Source organism: Neolamprologus multifasciatus, chromosome 3 (genome assembly GCF_963576455.1).
Source record: "Neolamprologus multifasciatus chromosome 3, fNeoMul1.2, whole genome shotgun sequence".
Taxonomy (NCBI): domain Eukaryota; kingdom Metazoa; phylum Chordata; class Actinopteri; order Cichliformes; family Cichlidae; genus Neolamprologus; species Neolamprologus multifasciatus.
In genome coordinates this window covers 27986699-28000118 of record NC_140441.1, presented here as the reverse complement: position 1 = coordinate 28000118, position 13420 = coordinate 27986699, and the positions used below count along the sequence as shown (strand labels likewise).

Here is a 13420-nt window from a genome sequence, read left to right as displayed (position 1 = left end):
GGCCTGGCAGACCCTGAAACAAATGTGAGAAGGCACCAGAGTAAAAGGGTACGGATGGGCTATGCATAAATGTGTGGTGCACGTAGGCATTTATAGATGTATGACTGACAAGGGAGTGTTTTGGGTGTGACCCATCTCTAAAACTTCAGATAACTTATCTCCAGGTAACTTGTCATGCACATCCATGGTCATAGTAGCAACCACGCCAATCAGGTTCCCTACAAATAAATAAATAGATTTGTCTTTTTTTGCAAACATTTTTGGAGTTATTTCTGTGAACTCTGTTTCACTTGGCCAGAATGAAATTACAAGAGAAAGAAAAAGACTGATTTAAATAATTAATAATTTAAATAATTAAAAGTGTTTTTGTTTCCTTCAAAGCACGAGACAGGACAATCATGAGATAAGTTTCACTACTTAAGAAATCAGCTATGGTTACACATCTTTGTTTCTATTTCTTTACGCAGTACAACAAACCTTGAACGAAAACTAACCCTCTCAGGCTCAAATTAGACGTTTTGTTGCTAATGCACAACCAAGTCCTGCAGTGGTACTTCTGAGTAAAAAAGACTCATAAAATATGTATGTGGGGTAATCAGGTTGTTAGTTTTTAACTGTTGCAAATCAGCAACGCCTGCCTCGAGAGGGTTAATATAACTTCTTCAGTTTTACTTTTACTCTTTTTACATACAATGTATGAATAAATTAAAGTAATATACACATTTATTTAACCTCTTAAGCCCCAAGCCTACCTGATCTCCTGCTTTTTGCCCCCGTATCAGGGGGCGTTGGGGCTTAAGAGGTTAATGAACATTAAATGAATGTGCTCTTTTTTATGTGTCAAGAAAACAGGGATACGCAGTGGTAGGGGAGGTACATGTGACAAGCTGCTTGCCTGGCCTTTTCAAAACAAGCACACGGTTTTGAATAGACCTGCCACAGAAAGCACGCAGTAAGCAAATGTCCTGATTGTGCAGTGCTGTGGTCAGCTGCAAACCAACTATACAGAAATGTCTCTTTTACTAACCCATATACAAGTCCAACCCATGTGAAATGGTTTGCAAATTGCATAAACACAGAAAACATATTGAATGTTTAAAATGAGAAAAAACCACCAGTCAAAAATTTTTTTTTTGAATTTGATGGGGAAGGGTGTGAAATATCGGCAGACCAGTTCAGCACAATACTATGAAGCCATGCTGCTGTACTAGATCCTTATTTGTTGAAATATACAATGTTTTTCCTGAGATAAGTCATCTGAATGGAAGCATAGGTTGCTCTAAAACCTGTATATACCCTATCAGCATTGGTGCTGCCTTTCCAGATATGCAAAGTGCAAATCATAGGCACTAATGTACCATTACAGATACAGACTTTTGAACTGTGCTGATAGCAAGTCAGTTCCCTCTTCTTCTATTCTGAAGGACGCAGTATCCATGATTTCAAAAAATAATTACAAAAATTATTTTCATTATAATGTAGATTCTTCAGATCAACATGTGACCAGATGTTTCAGTTCCTGCATTGATGAGTCCAGAGCAAAGTATTGCATTTGCCTTTGTCTTTCCAGAATGAAAGAAGTTATATGTGAAAACATAACATATAACCTACACATGCAGTTAATGTCTCCTAGTTCCGTTCCCTACCATAAACGAAACATGGATAAGGCCCGTTTAACCTTTAAGTCTTGGGAGCCGCCTCCCTTGCACTCAGCACTATATGGCATTTTTATATTGCACTGAACTAACTGACTAAGATGTTCTGCAATATTTATTTTTCAGTTTCCAAGATACAAGAGCCGACCGGACTCATTAGTTTCCCTTTCATTTATTCCTCCAATTTGCATGACAGCTACTGAATGTGTATGATTTCTTTTTGTTCCCATACAAACAATGAAATCTGGAATGAGAGCCAATATTACATCAGTGCAATAACTACAGCCAATCATTTCAAACAGCCAATAAACTTTCATTAATAATTGATATACCTTTATTAGTCCCAAAAGGGGAAATTTCATAAGGCTGCTGACCTATTGCACGCAATGGCGGCGCCATCTTACCCTCCGACCATACATGCATTACACAAAACATCACATGGGGAAGACAGGTCAGAGAGGTATAACAATGGAAAATGCACCACATGAGGAAAGATAAGGAGAAAAAAATAACCCAGACTGAGCTCCAACAGGGAGATCAGTTTGAGAACAGAAAAAAACACCTTTGCACATAGCACATGAAAAAACTCTTAATACACCAAAGAAACACATGACAAGCAACAGGGGTGGGTAAAGGGTGAGAGACAGCCGATTTAGACAGTACATCCGGGCCTGCAGCCTGTGCGCTGGTCTCCTTGATCCACCGTCAGCATCAGAAGGGAATAAGCATCGAAGGCGTTTGGAAAGGGAGGGGGGGATGAGTCTGTGCATATCAGTGTATGTGTGTGTGTGTGGGTCCAGAGTTCAGCTGAGACAGTGTCCTTCGCCCTGCTAGGCTAAGTAAACAGTCTTCCAGCCAACCCAGCTGGCCTTGAATGGAATGGGAAGGAACAGACTAAACAGTCGTTATCAGGGTGTTGTTGTTCGGCTCCAGCCTTGAGACCGCAGCTGGCGCCAAAGGGGTATACGCATGAAGTGATGGTGCTTTTTACTTTAGTGCGAACAGCTCATATGAATTTCAAAGCAGTTCTACAGTCCAACACTGGTCTCTCAATCTTCCATTGGAGAGCTGCGAGTTTCGCCATACTTGTGATGTTGTCATTTCTTGTGCTCAAGGAGCCGATTCTGAGAACTGTGCCTCCCCGAGATGTCATCCAATTTGCGCCCAGCCCTTCCGAGATGTATCCAGTCACAGTCAGAGATCTTATTCTGAGTATTCATAGCAGCCGTAGCCTCTCCAAGATCTTATCCGTGCTGACTCGATGAGCCCATTTTGAGAAACTCACGCCTCATCCCATCAATAAAAGCAAACCATTACAACCACTAAAACATCTTTGACTTTTGTTTCTGTGTGGCTCTCTTCCCTTTAGCTTCTCTTAGTGCTCTGTGAGTGTAACACTAAAAAGCCATAATCTGTGCCAGAAGGAATGATAAATGTAATATATTTATTGTTGCTTTACTTCTTTCTACTCTTGTCAAATATACAGTACATATGGTGGTCAGGATGATATAAAAAAAATTTCTTAATGAAAATTTCAAACAAACAAGAAGCTGACCTGGTACGCATTCGTTTTTAAACAAACAAAGTTTTGAATGATCCTGCAATGCTAAGAAAACTTAACCTAGACTAAGCAAATGCCTTGACCATAGATCATTCAAATTGCAGTGAGTTGCAAACCAAATATATCTGAATATCTGAGACGTCTCATTTACTCACACATGCAGATGTACATATGTTTTCAAGCGTGACAAAGTGCCCTGCTAACATTCATCTCTAGGAATTTGCTCACTTTGCCACAGTTCATAGACGTGATGTTTTGGCTCAGTGCACAATCAAAAAACACAACTCCAAGCTATGGACTATTTATTATACAAAGTTAATGGAGAAGGGGAAGGAGATACACTGGTACAATTTTGTCATAGTGAGGAAACAAAGCCAAGAGGTGAGACTACACTCAGAGAAATACATTATACATTATGTATTTATAAATGGAGATGTATTTTTTTTTTAATAAAAACATTTTATTCAGGGCGTTGAATTGCAGATCATGGAAGGAAGATTAATGAAACTGCTCATCTTTGGTTTGTACTCTTTTCTTATATTTCTAGTTGAGAAATAGTACATATATACAGTATATATGTTTTGGTTTGCTTATGTTTTATTGTAGGTTCTACCTTACAATATAAAGTGCCCTCAGGTGACTGATCTTGTGATTTGGTGCTTTAAAAATAAAAATGAACTGAATTGTTTGGGATGAATTTTGATTTCCTTTGTTTTCACAGGAGTTTTTCTTTTTTCTTTCTTCAATGTGCAGATAGCACAGCTGACAGGTAAGAAAATATGAATTTATATCTATCTAGTATAACTGACTGTCAGAAATAAGAACATGGTGATAGGAGCAGGTGTGTACTGCAATAACTAATAATAACAATAATAATGATGACAGCAACTACATAACTCACCACTAAATCATCCATGTGCCTAAAAGATGTCTTTATTGGAAATTACTGTGACATGTTTTCATGTTTTATCATTCAACCTATTTTTTTTATATAAATATAGTTTTATACTTATATTTGTTTCTAATTTTTTTTCTTAAATCTGTCATCCTGTTTTACTCCTCTTACTACAACTCCAACAGATACTACCATTGCTACTCCTATTGCTACAACTACAGCTAAAACTCCAACTCCAACAGATACTACCATTGCTACTCCTATTGCTACAACTACAGCTAAAACTCCAACTCCAACAGATACTACCATTGCTACTCCTATTGCTACAACTACAGCTAAAACTCCAACTACAACAGATACTACCATTGCTACTCCTGTTGCTACAACTACAACTACAAAAGATACCACCATTGCTACTCCTATTGCTACAACTACAACTACAAAAGATACCAGCATTGCTACTCCTATTGCTACAACTACAACTACAAAAGATACCACCATTGCTACTCCTATTGCTACAACTACAACTACAAAAGATACCAGCATTGCTACTCCTATTGCTACAACTACAACTACAAAAGATACCACCATTGCTACTGCTATTGCTACAACTACAACTACAAAAGATACCACCATTGCTACTCCTATTGCTACAACTACAAAAGATACCACCATTGCTACTGCTATTGCTACAACTACAAAAGATACCACCATTGCTACTCCTATTGCTACAACTACAACTACAAAAGATACCACCATTGCTACTCCTATTGCTACAACTACAACTACAAAAGATACCAGCATTGCTACTCCTATTGCTACAACTACAACTACAAAAGATACCACCATTGCTACTGCTATTGCTACAACTACAGCTAAAACTCCAACTCCAACAGATACTACCATTGCTACTCCTATTGCTACAACTACAGCTAAAACTCCAACTCCAACAGGTACCACCATTGCTACTCCTATTGCTACAACTACAGCTAAAGCTCCAACTCCAACAGATACTACCATTGCTACTCCTATTGCTACAACTACAGCTAAAACTCCAACTACAACAGATACTACCATTGCTACTCCTGTTGCTACAACTACAACTACAAAAGATACCACCATTGCTACTCCTATTGCTACAACTACAACTACAAAAGATACCACCATTGCTACTGCTATTGCTACAACTACAGCTAAAACTCCAACTCCAACAGATACTACCATTGCTACTCCTATTGCTACAACTACAGCTAAAACTCCAACTCCAACAGGTACCACCATTGCTACTCCTATTGCTACAACTACAGCTAAAGCTCCAACTCCAACAGATACTACCATTGCTACTCCTATTGCTACAACTACAGCTAAAACTCCAACTACAACAGATACTACCATTGCTACTCCTGTTGCTACAACTACAACTACAAAAGATACCACCATTGCTACTGCTATTGCTACAACTACAAAAGATACCACCATTGCTACTCCTATTGCTACAACTACAAAAGATACCACCATTGCAACTGCTATTGCTACAACTACAAAAGATACCACCATTGCTACTCCTATTGCTACAACTACAACTACAAAAGATACCAGCATTGCTACTCCTATTGCTACAACTACAACTACAAAAGATACCAGCATTGCTACTCCTATTGCTACAACTACAACTACAAAAGATACCACCATTGCTACTCCTATTGCTACAACTACAACTACAAAAGATACCACCATTGCTACTGCTATTGCTACAACTACAGCTAAAACTCCAACTCCAACAGATACTACCATTGCTACTCCTATTGCTACAACTACAGCTAAAACTCCAACTCCAACAGGTACCACCATTGCTACTGCTATTGCTACAACTACAACTACAAAATATACCACCATTGCTACTCCTATTGCTACAACTACAAAAGATACCACCATTGCTACTGCTATTGCTACAACTACAACTACAAAAGATACCACCATTGCTACTCCTATTGCTACAACTACAGCTAAAACTCCAACTCCAACAGATACTACCATTGCTACTCCTATTGCTACAACTACAGCTAAAACTCCAACTACAACAGATACTACCATTGCTACTCCTGTTGCTACAACTACAACTACAAAAGATACCACCATTGCTACTCCTATTGCTACAACTACAACTACAAAAGATACCACCATTGCTACTCCTATTGCTACAACTACAGCTAAAACTCCAACAGATGCTACCATTGCTACTCCTATTGCTACAACTACAGCTAAAACTCCAACTCCAACAGATACCACCATTGCTACTCCTATTGCTACAACTACAAAAAATACCACCATTGCTACTGCTATTGCTACAACTACAACTACAAAAGATACCACCATTGCTACTCCTATTGCTACAACTACAGCTAAAACTCCAACTCCAACAGATACTACCATTGCTACTCCTATTGCTACAACTACAGCTAAAACTCCAACTACAACAGATACTACCATTGCTACTCCTGTTGCTACAACTACAACTACAAAAGATACCAGCATTGCTACTCCTATTGCTACAACTACAACTACAAAAGATACCAGCATTGCTACTCCTATTGCTACAACTACAGCTAAAACTCCAACTCCAACAGATACCACCATTGCTACTCCTATTGCTACAACTACAACTCCAACAGATACTACCATTGCTACCCCTGTTGCTACAACTACAACTGATACTACCATTGCTACTCCTATTGCTACAACTCCAACTCCAACAGATACTACTACTGCTACTCCTCTTACTACAACTCCACCAACTGACATCAGACTTCCTATGAAAGGTACAATCTGTTGTAATTTACATAGCTTGATAGAATGAAAGAAATTAGAACAGAGTAGCCTTTATCGTCATGGCTTCCAGGGGTGGCAGAAGGTGGCCAATGATTTTTTTGGGCAGTGTTAATACCCTCTGCGTAGCCTTCCTGTTCTCAGTTGTGGCGCCTGCTTCCCAAACACCTGGACAGTAGGAGAGTACACTCTCCACTGAGGAGCGGTAGCAGGCCAGAAGCAGCTTCTGGTCTTATATAAGTCTTATTCTTATCAAGTCCATCAATACATTTCCTTTCTGTTTGATACAAAACTGAAGAATTTTTTTTAAGATGAAAATAATAATTATTATTTCATTTGCCATTTCCAGATGTGCAAAAGAGGACTGTAGTGAGGCTGAAAATGAAAAGCAGTGCTAATCTGACAGATCCAAACATCAGGGATCAAGGGCTGCAGCAGGTACAGGAAACAGATGTGTTTGCTCTGCTTTAAAACACCTCTACTCCATTTTCTTATCAGCTCTCAGCAACTCAAGCAACAAATGACACCATTTTCTTTTTTTATATGTTGTGTATTCAGCTGGTGGCCTCTCTTCAAAGTCAGGTCTCTGGTGTTGTTAGTCTGCGTTGGAGGCACATCAGCTGTTAAAAGCAACAAAAGGAAGGTACGGATCCTAAATAACATATTTACACCATGTCATAAGTGACCCATATATGGTTATGTTTTATTTTATCCATATGCTAAATAAAGAAGTTTTCTGTAAGCAGAAGAAGCAAAATTTCATGGCTTGTTTTATGTTTTGATTAATTCAGCGTCTAATCTAAATTGAGCTACAGATCTGTTTAGAATTCACTAATATCCTATCTGATATTAACAAGTGGTGGATATTCCTTGAGGCCAGGATGAGGGACTGTTTTAGGTTTTACAGCACCTGTTTTCAGAGAAAAAACATAAATAATTTCACAATATCAGGTTCACCAATCTTGTTTTCCAGCGGCAGATACATGTGTGGAGGACAGCGATTTACTCTAAAAGAGGACTGCAGAGAAGATCTGACATCAGGAGCAGGAAAGCTATGATGATGTTTGCAAACCTTTAGCTTGCATTTTTAATTATTTTGAGTTGATTTAGATACAAATGTTTAATTACTACAGTGGCTATATTTTATGTTTTACTTTGATTGATTTGCTGTTTCTCTAAACTGTTAATGCAATACTATAACCAGAAATGAAAAGTTGTTTTGGAAGATTTTAGTGTTGATATTTATGTTTATGTAAGTTATATGTCACTTCATTTGACTTTCACAGACTTTCCCACAGGCACCAGTCACCACACCAGCACAACCAACCTGCAGTTCAGTGATATGAGCTGCAGATGAGTTGTGACTTAAAAGACTTGTGCAAGAACTGTGGGGGTCCTGGGTCCCCTGACCCAGCATGTTTAGTTCTTTGTGCTTTTTGTATTATTGTACTTGAGTGAGTTATTCCATGGTTTCTAGTTTCGATCCCTTGCCCTTCATGTTTCTCTGTGTCCCCTCTGTTCTGTGTAAGTCTGTGTCGGCATGTTTGAGTTTACCTCTGTGTCTTTCGGTTCTTAGAGTCCTCTACCTTATGGTTTGTCTCTGTGTTTCTTAGTTGCTGTCTCCACCATGTCAAGTTCGCGTCTCTATGTCGTACTTCCTGTTTTACTTTGAAGGTCCGTGTCTTATGTGAATACGTCCTGCTTTCCTTGTCTCGTTAGTCCTGATTTCTCCCAGCTGTGCCCTCCTTCTGTGTCTCATTCCCCTCGTTACTTCCCAGTATATTTAAACCCTGTGTTTCTCTGAGTCAGTGTCGCGTTGTTCCTCATGCTGTGTGGAGCTCCCTGTGAGTTTTAGTTTGTTGTTTCCCAGTTTAGTTTGTTTTGTATGACTTTCTCCTGCCAGCAAATAAAGCTGAGTTCTTTGTGTTTAAACCTCGTGCCTGTGTGCCCGCATTTTGGGTCCAACTCCTGCCTGCCGCACAGCGATTCATGACAAGAACCATAGACTGAATTTAAATGCAGCATGATTATAAATGAAAAGCAAAGCAAATGACGTGTTTTACACCTGCATGCTTTCACATGTCCAGAATTTCAAACTGAGTAGGAAAAAGTACATTTCAAGGATGAAGTTTAAGGATCAAGTTGAGACATAATTCCTTTATGATGTATTACCTGTGTGCAACTTTACCCTTATACAACCTGGCTTTGAGGGGTGTATAGATGACTCAATAACTGAAAAAACAAACCAAGCCCAAATCAGTAAGCTTCCACCACTTTCCTTGACAGTTAGATGTTAAGTTCAATGTCACTGGGATTTGAACTAATTCCTGATTTTTAGTAGCTGCACCTATGTCATGAATTTAAAAATACTCATTCTCAAGTTATCGTGTTTATATAATTTTCTGAAAAATTTGTGCTTGGCTTTTACTTCAAGGTCACTAGGTTTCAAACTCGTCAGAAACGTTTCGTACATGCACCTATGATATCAGTTTGAAAATCCGATGCGGCATCATTTTCAAGTTATCATGTTCAGAAACCTGGGTGTCCACGCTACCAGCCACCCCATCCACCTGCATGGCAGGGTGACGACAAAACCCCGTCAGCCTTTTACAGCTGAGGGGTAAAAACCTTTCACAAGAAAGAAAAATGGATGCAAAAATTTCATTCTGCATTTAAACTGATACATATTACAGATTCTGTTCTATATAATGAATTCAATCTACAATAGACTGAAAGGGATTCATTTGTACATTTGTCAACTTGCTTCCACTTAACATTAAACTCATCACTGTACTTATTAGTCTCATGGACTGTTGGCTTTTCTCACATCTGACTGAAACCTGAATTCTTCTCACAGTCTGTGATGCATGTGTTGATGATACTAACAACAAAAATGAAGTGGAAAATATTATGGAGCCTGATCTGGGCTGTTGCATGATTTTGACTTAGAAATAAATTAATATTGTATCATACTGAAATATAATTAACTTGTAGGTTTTTGTGACAGTAATAATAATTGTGCAGAAGTGAAAAACAGGCTATTAAGATTTTCTACACCAGCATTACATTATTCACCACTAGATGGAGACAGTCACCAGTGTGTGTGTGTGTGTGTGTGTGTGTGTGTGTGTGCAGTCCATTTTACATGTATGAAAATGGTGTGCGTGGTTAAACAGGTGTGGTTAAACACCAGCTTCTACTTTATACTGGTTTCAAGATCTCAACTTGACTTTGCAGGGTAACAACATGGGAAAGAAAGACAAAATAACAAAACACTTCTGACAATCAAGTAATCTTGCAATAAATCTAAATATGAAATGTTTGCATTTGCAAATAAGGACCTGGATGTAAATAAAACCATCTTCTTAAGCTTGACCACCCTCTTGGTGAATGTTAAATCAGGAGATTAAGTTAAATTCAGCATGACCCTCTAGTTTAAGAAGGGTTCATAAACTCAGTGTGGTCTTTAACAACACACTAGAAACACTTTTGAGAGCCACGTAATCTTAAGCATTTTCAAATTTGCATTTGCAAATAAGGACTTACATGTAAATAAGTGCATGTAAATCTTGGGCTTTATCATTCTCTAAAACAGGAGATTAAAGTAAATTCAACTACATTCCATTTTATTTCTATAGTGTCAAATCACAGCAGCACTGCAGTATCAGCCTCAATGCATCTAATGGACCCTTCAATAATAGAGAGAAAACCCCAACAAACAAACAACCTCCTATGACTAAGCACTTCACGACAGTAGGAAGGAAAAAGTCCCTTTTAACAGGAAGAAGCCTCAGGCAGAAGCAGGCAGGAGCAGCGACTGGTTGGGGTGAGGGGAGGGAGTAAGGCCAAAAGGCACACAGTGCAAGAGAATAACAATGATTAAATGCAGAGTGTTGTATAAACCATATAGAGTGAGAAAAGGTCAGTGAAGAAGAAACAATCATGCACATCATGGGAAGGTATAACGCAGCTTAATTAAGTGAGGTTAGCTGATCCAGCTCAAACGATATGCATTGAAAAAATGTTTTAAACCAAATCTTAAAACTGAAGAGGATGTCTGTTTCCCAAATCTAAACTGGGAACTGGTTTTGTCTCCCATTCTACCTTTAAATACCCCAGAACCACAAGTAATCCTGCAGTCTGAAAGCAAAGTGCTCCACTGGGTTGATATGGTACTATGAGGGGTTGATGATACACTATATCGCCAAAAGGATTCACTCACCCATGCAAATCCTTTTATTTAGGTGTCCGAGTCACTTCTATAGCCACAGGTGTTTAAAATGAAGCCCTTGTTTCAGAATGGCTCGTTCTCAGGAGCTCAGTGGATTCCAGTGTGGTGGTTGTCAAATTTAGTCCCTGATAAATATTCAAAAGTATATATTTATATACCACCAACAGCCACCTAAAGCTGCTTTATATTTTAAGGTAAAACCCATGTAGTTAGTAGTATTAAAATAAAGTGGAAGCAATTAGGACTGACAACAACTCGGCCAGGGAGTGGTAACCAAATTCCCTTAAGTCTTCTCCGTAATTGTTTTGCATTGCATACAAATACATCGGCCTTCAGTTCCACAGAAGGATTTACAATTAAAACACCACAGATGTATGGCACCATATCAGGTACTTTTATAACTGTGATTATAAATCATAAATATTGACAGCTCATTAAAAGAATATTAATAAAAATGAAGTATCTGGTTTTGTTTTAAATAGTTACACTGTAGTTTAGCCAATTTTACATGACTTAAATGATGCTGTTTTGTGTTGTGCTGTGTTCAGACTGTTTATTCTATATTTTGAAGCCATGGATAATAAAACTGTTGTGCAGGTAAATCCAATTTTGGATATACATGCAGTTTCAAGTATATACACACACTCACTCAAAATCTTTTAATAAGTGTTGCTCAGTGTTCTATGTAAATACCTTTTAACATGACAAGACCAAGGTCTAACTCCTCATTAGTTGTTATGATTGACTACTATCGGTAGTTGTTGTCATTTTTCCCATAAAAAGGTTTGTTTGACAGCAATTTTGGACTGACCAATACTCAGAACACTGGGAATGCTCTCTTTAACTCTTACTGTTTCTCCTTGTCCTGGTGCTCATGGGGTCTGGTCCTCTGTGGTTCTCAGGAGTGGGGTCTGGCCAGGGCTGGACTGGGACAAAAAATCGGCCCGGGCATTTTGACTAGAGACCGGCCCACCAGGTATTATAGGAAAAACCATAAAGCCTTTGAATGAAAACAAATGCTGTTGTTACAGTGATGTACACTGTCTTGTTGGTATATATGCATCAGTCTAATAAACTTAAACCTACACCATCCTCCCTATTCTGGTATTCTAAACAGTACCCAAAAGTAGACTGCTTGGTCAAGTTAACCTCCTGAACTATCTATAACACATGGTGAAAACCTGAAATTAAGACAGAGAAGACTAGTGAGACATGATCATTACTGATTACTGATGAAAGATTTAGATATATTTTCATAAACCATTCATTTGCCACATCAATAAACAGCATGGCAGGGCAAAATATATTTTTTCTAACATGGCAACCTTGAAAAAGTGAAAGGAGACAGAAAGACAGTTGAGACTTTTTGATGGCAGTTTACACACAGTACTGGTACAGTATCTAGAAAATGTGGGAAAATACTGGCATCATATACAGTACTTAGCTACTTCTGAAGAAGTTATGATGGGACCCTAAAAAAATTACTATGTACAATAATGGATTTCTATACATTTTACATCAGCTGAAAACGTTTGTCGTAAGATTCAGATAATTATTTGTTAAAAGCGAGACATTTTAAATGAGAATAAGAAAATATTTATTTGTGCCCTCCTTTCCCTGTTAATGCTCTACCTGGCCCCATGGCAAAGCTTTGCTAGACCCGCCCCTGCACAGTTACCAGCTGTCAGCTACATAAAAAAAGGATCCTGGTGTTATTTGTCTCTCAGAAACAGTTCATAACTTCCCTTCAACTCATTCATGTTACCTAAAAGGTAAACCTGTTTCTCCATCACCTGTTCAGCTCTGATGATTCAGTAAGGACATCTCCTGGTTTCATCTTCATGTTTCCCTCTCACCAGATAACCAAACCGATATCATGACCAGCAGCTTTTACAGCTGTAGCTCCAGCAAACATCAGCTGATACTAGAAATTAATATTAAATAAATTCTAACAACAGCTGATCAAGCTTAAATGTACTGCTGTTGTTTAGCGCAACATCCGCTGGTTTCTTCTTTCTGGCGCAAAGTGGGCGAGAAATAAACAAGAGAGAAAAGCCGATCAGCTGATCATTGATCAGTTTCATGATTGAAGTAGCAACAGGAGAGGGAGGGTGAGAGGATGAGAGAAGAAGAGGCAGCTGTGCAGCGTAACAACAGAATAACTCCAGCTTTGTGTCTTTTTTTCATTATAGCAAAAGTACGGGACAAACTGCGTCTCTTCTCAGCTCAATACGAAACGTGTAATATTTTCT

At 38.5% G+C, this 13420-nt stretch overlaps 1 protein-coding gene across 1 annotated transcript; it reads left to right on the top strand.

Moving 5' to 3' along the window:
* The first annotated feature begins 3406 nt into the window (after positions 1 to 3406).
* On the top strand, positions 3407 to 10680 carry LOC146522421 (uncharacterized). The gene is made up of 7 exons (XM_085154137.1): positions 3407 to 3597; positions 3685 to 3736; positions 3938 to 3985; positions 4468 to 6930; positions 7287 to 7375; positions 7496 to 7580; positions 7911 to 10680. The coding sequence occupies exons 1-6, from the start codon at positions 3535 to 3537 to the stop codon at positions 7562 to 7564; spliced, it is 2784 nt and encodes a 927-aa protein (XP_085010263.1). The 5' UTR covers positions 3407 to 3534; the 3' UTR covers positions 7565 to 7580; positions 7911 to 10680.
* Positions 10681 to 13420: the final 2740 nt, after the last annotated feature.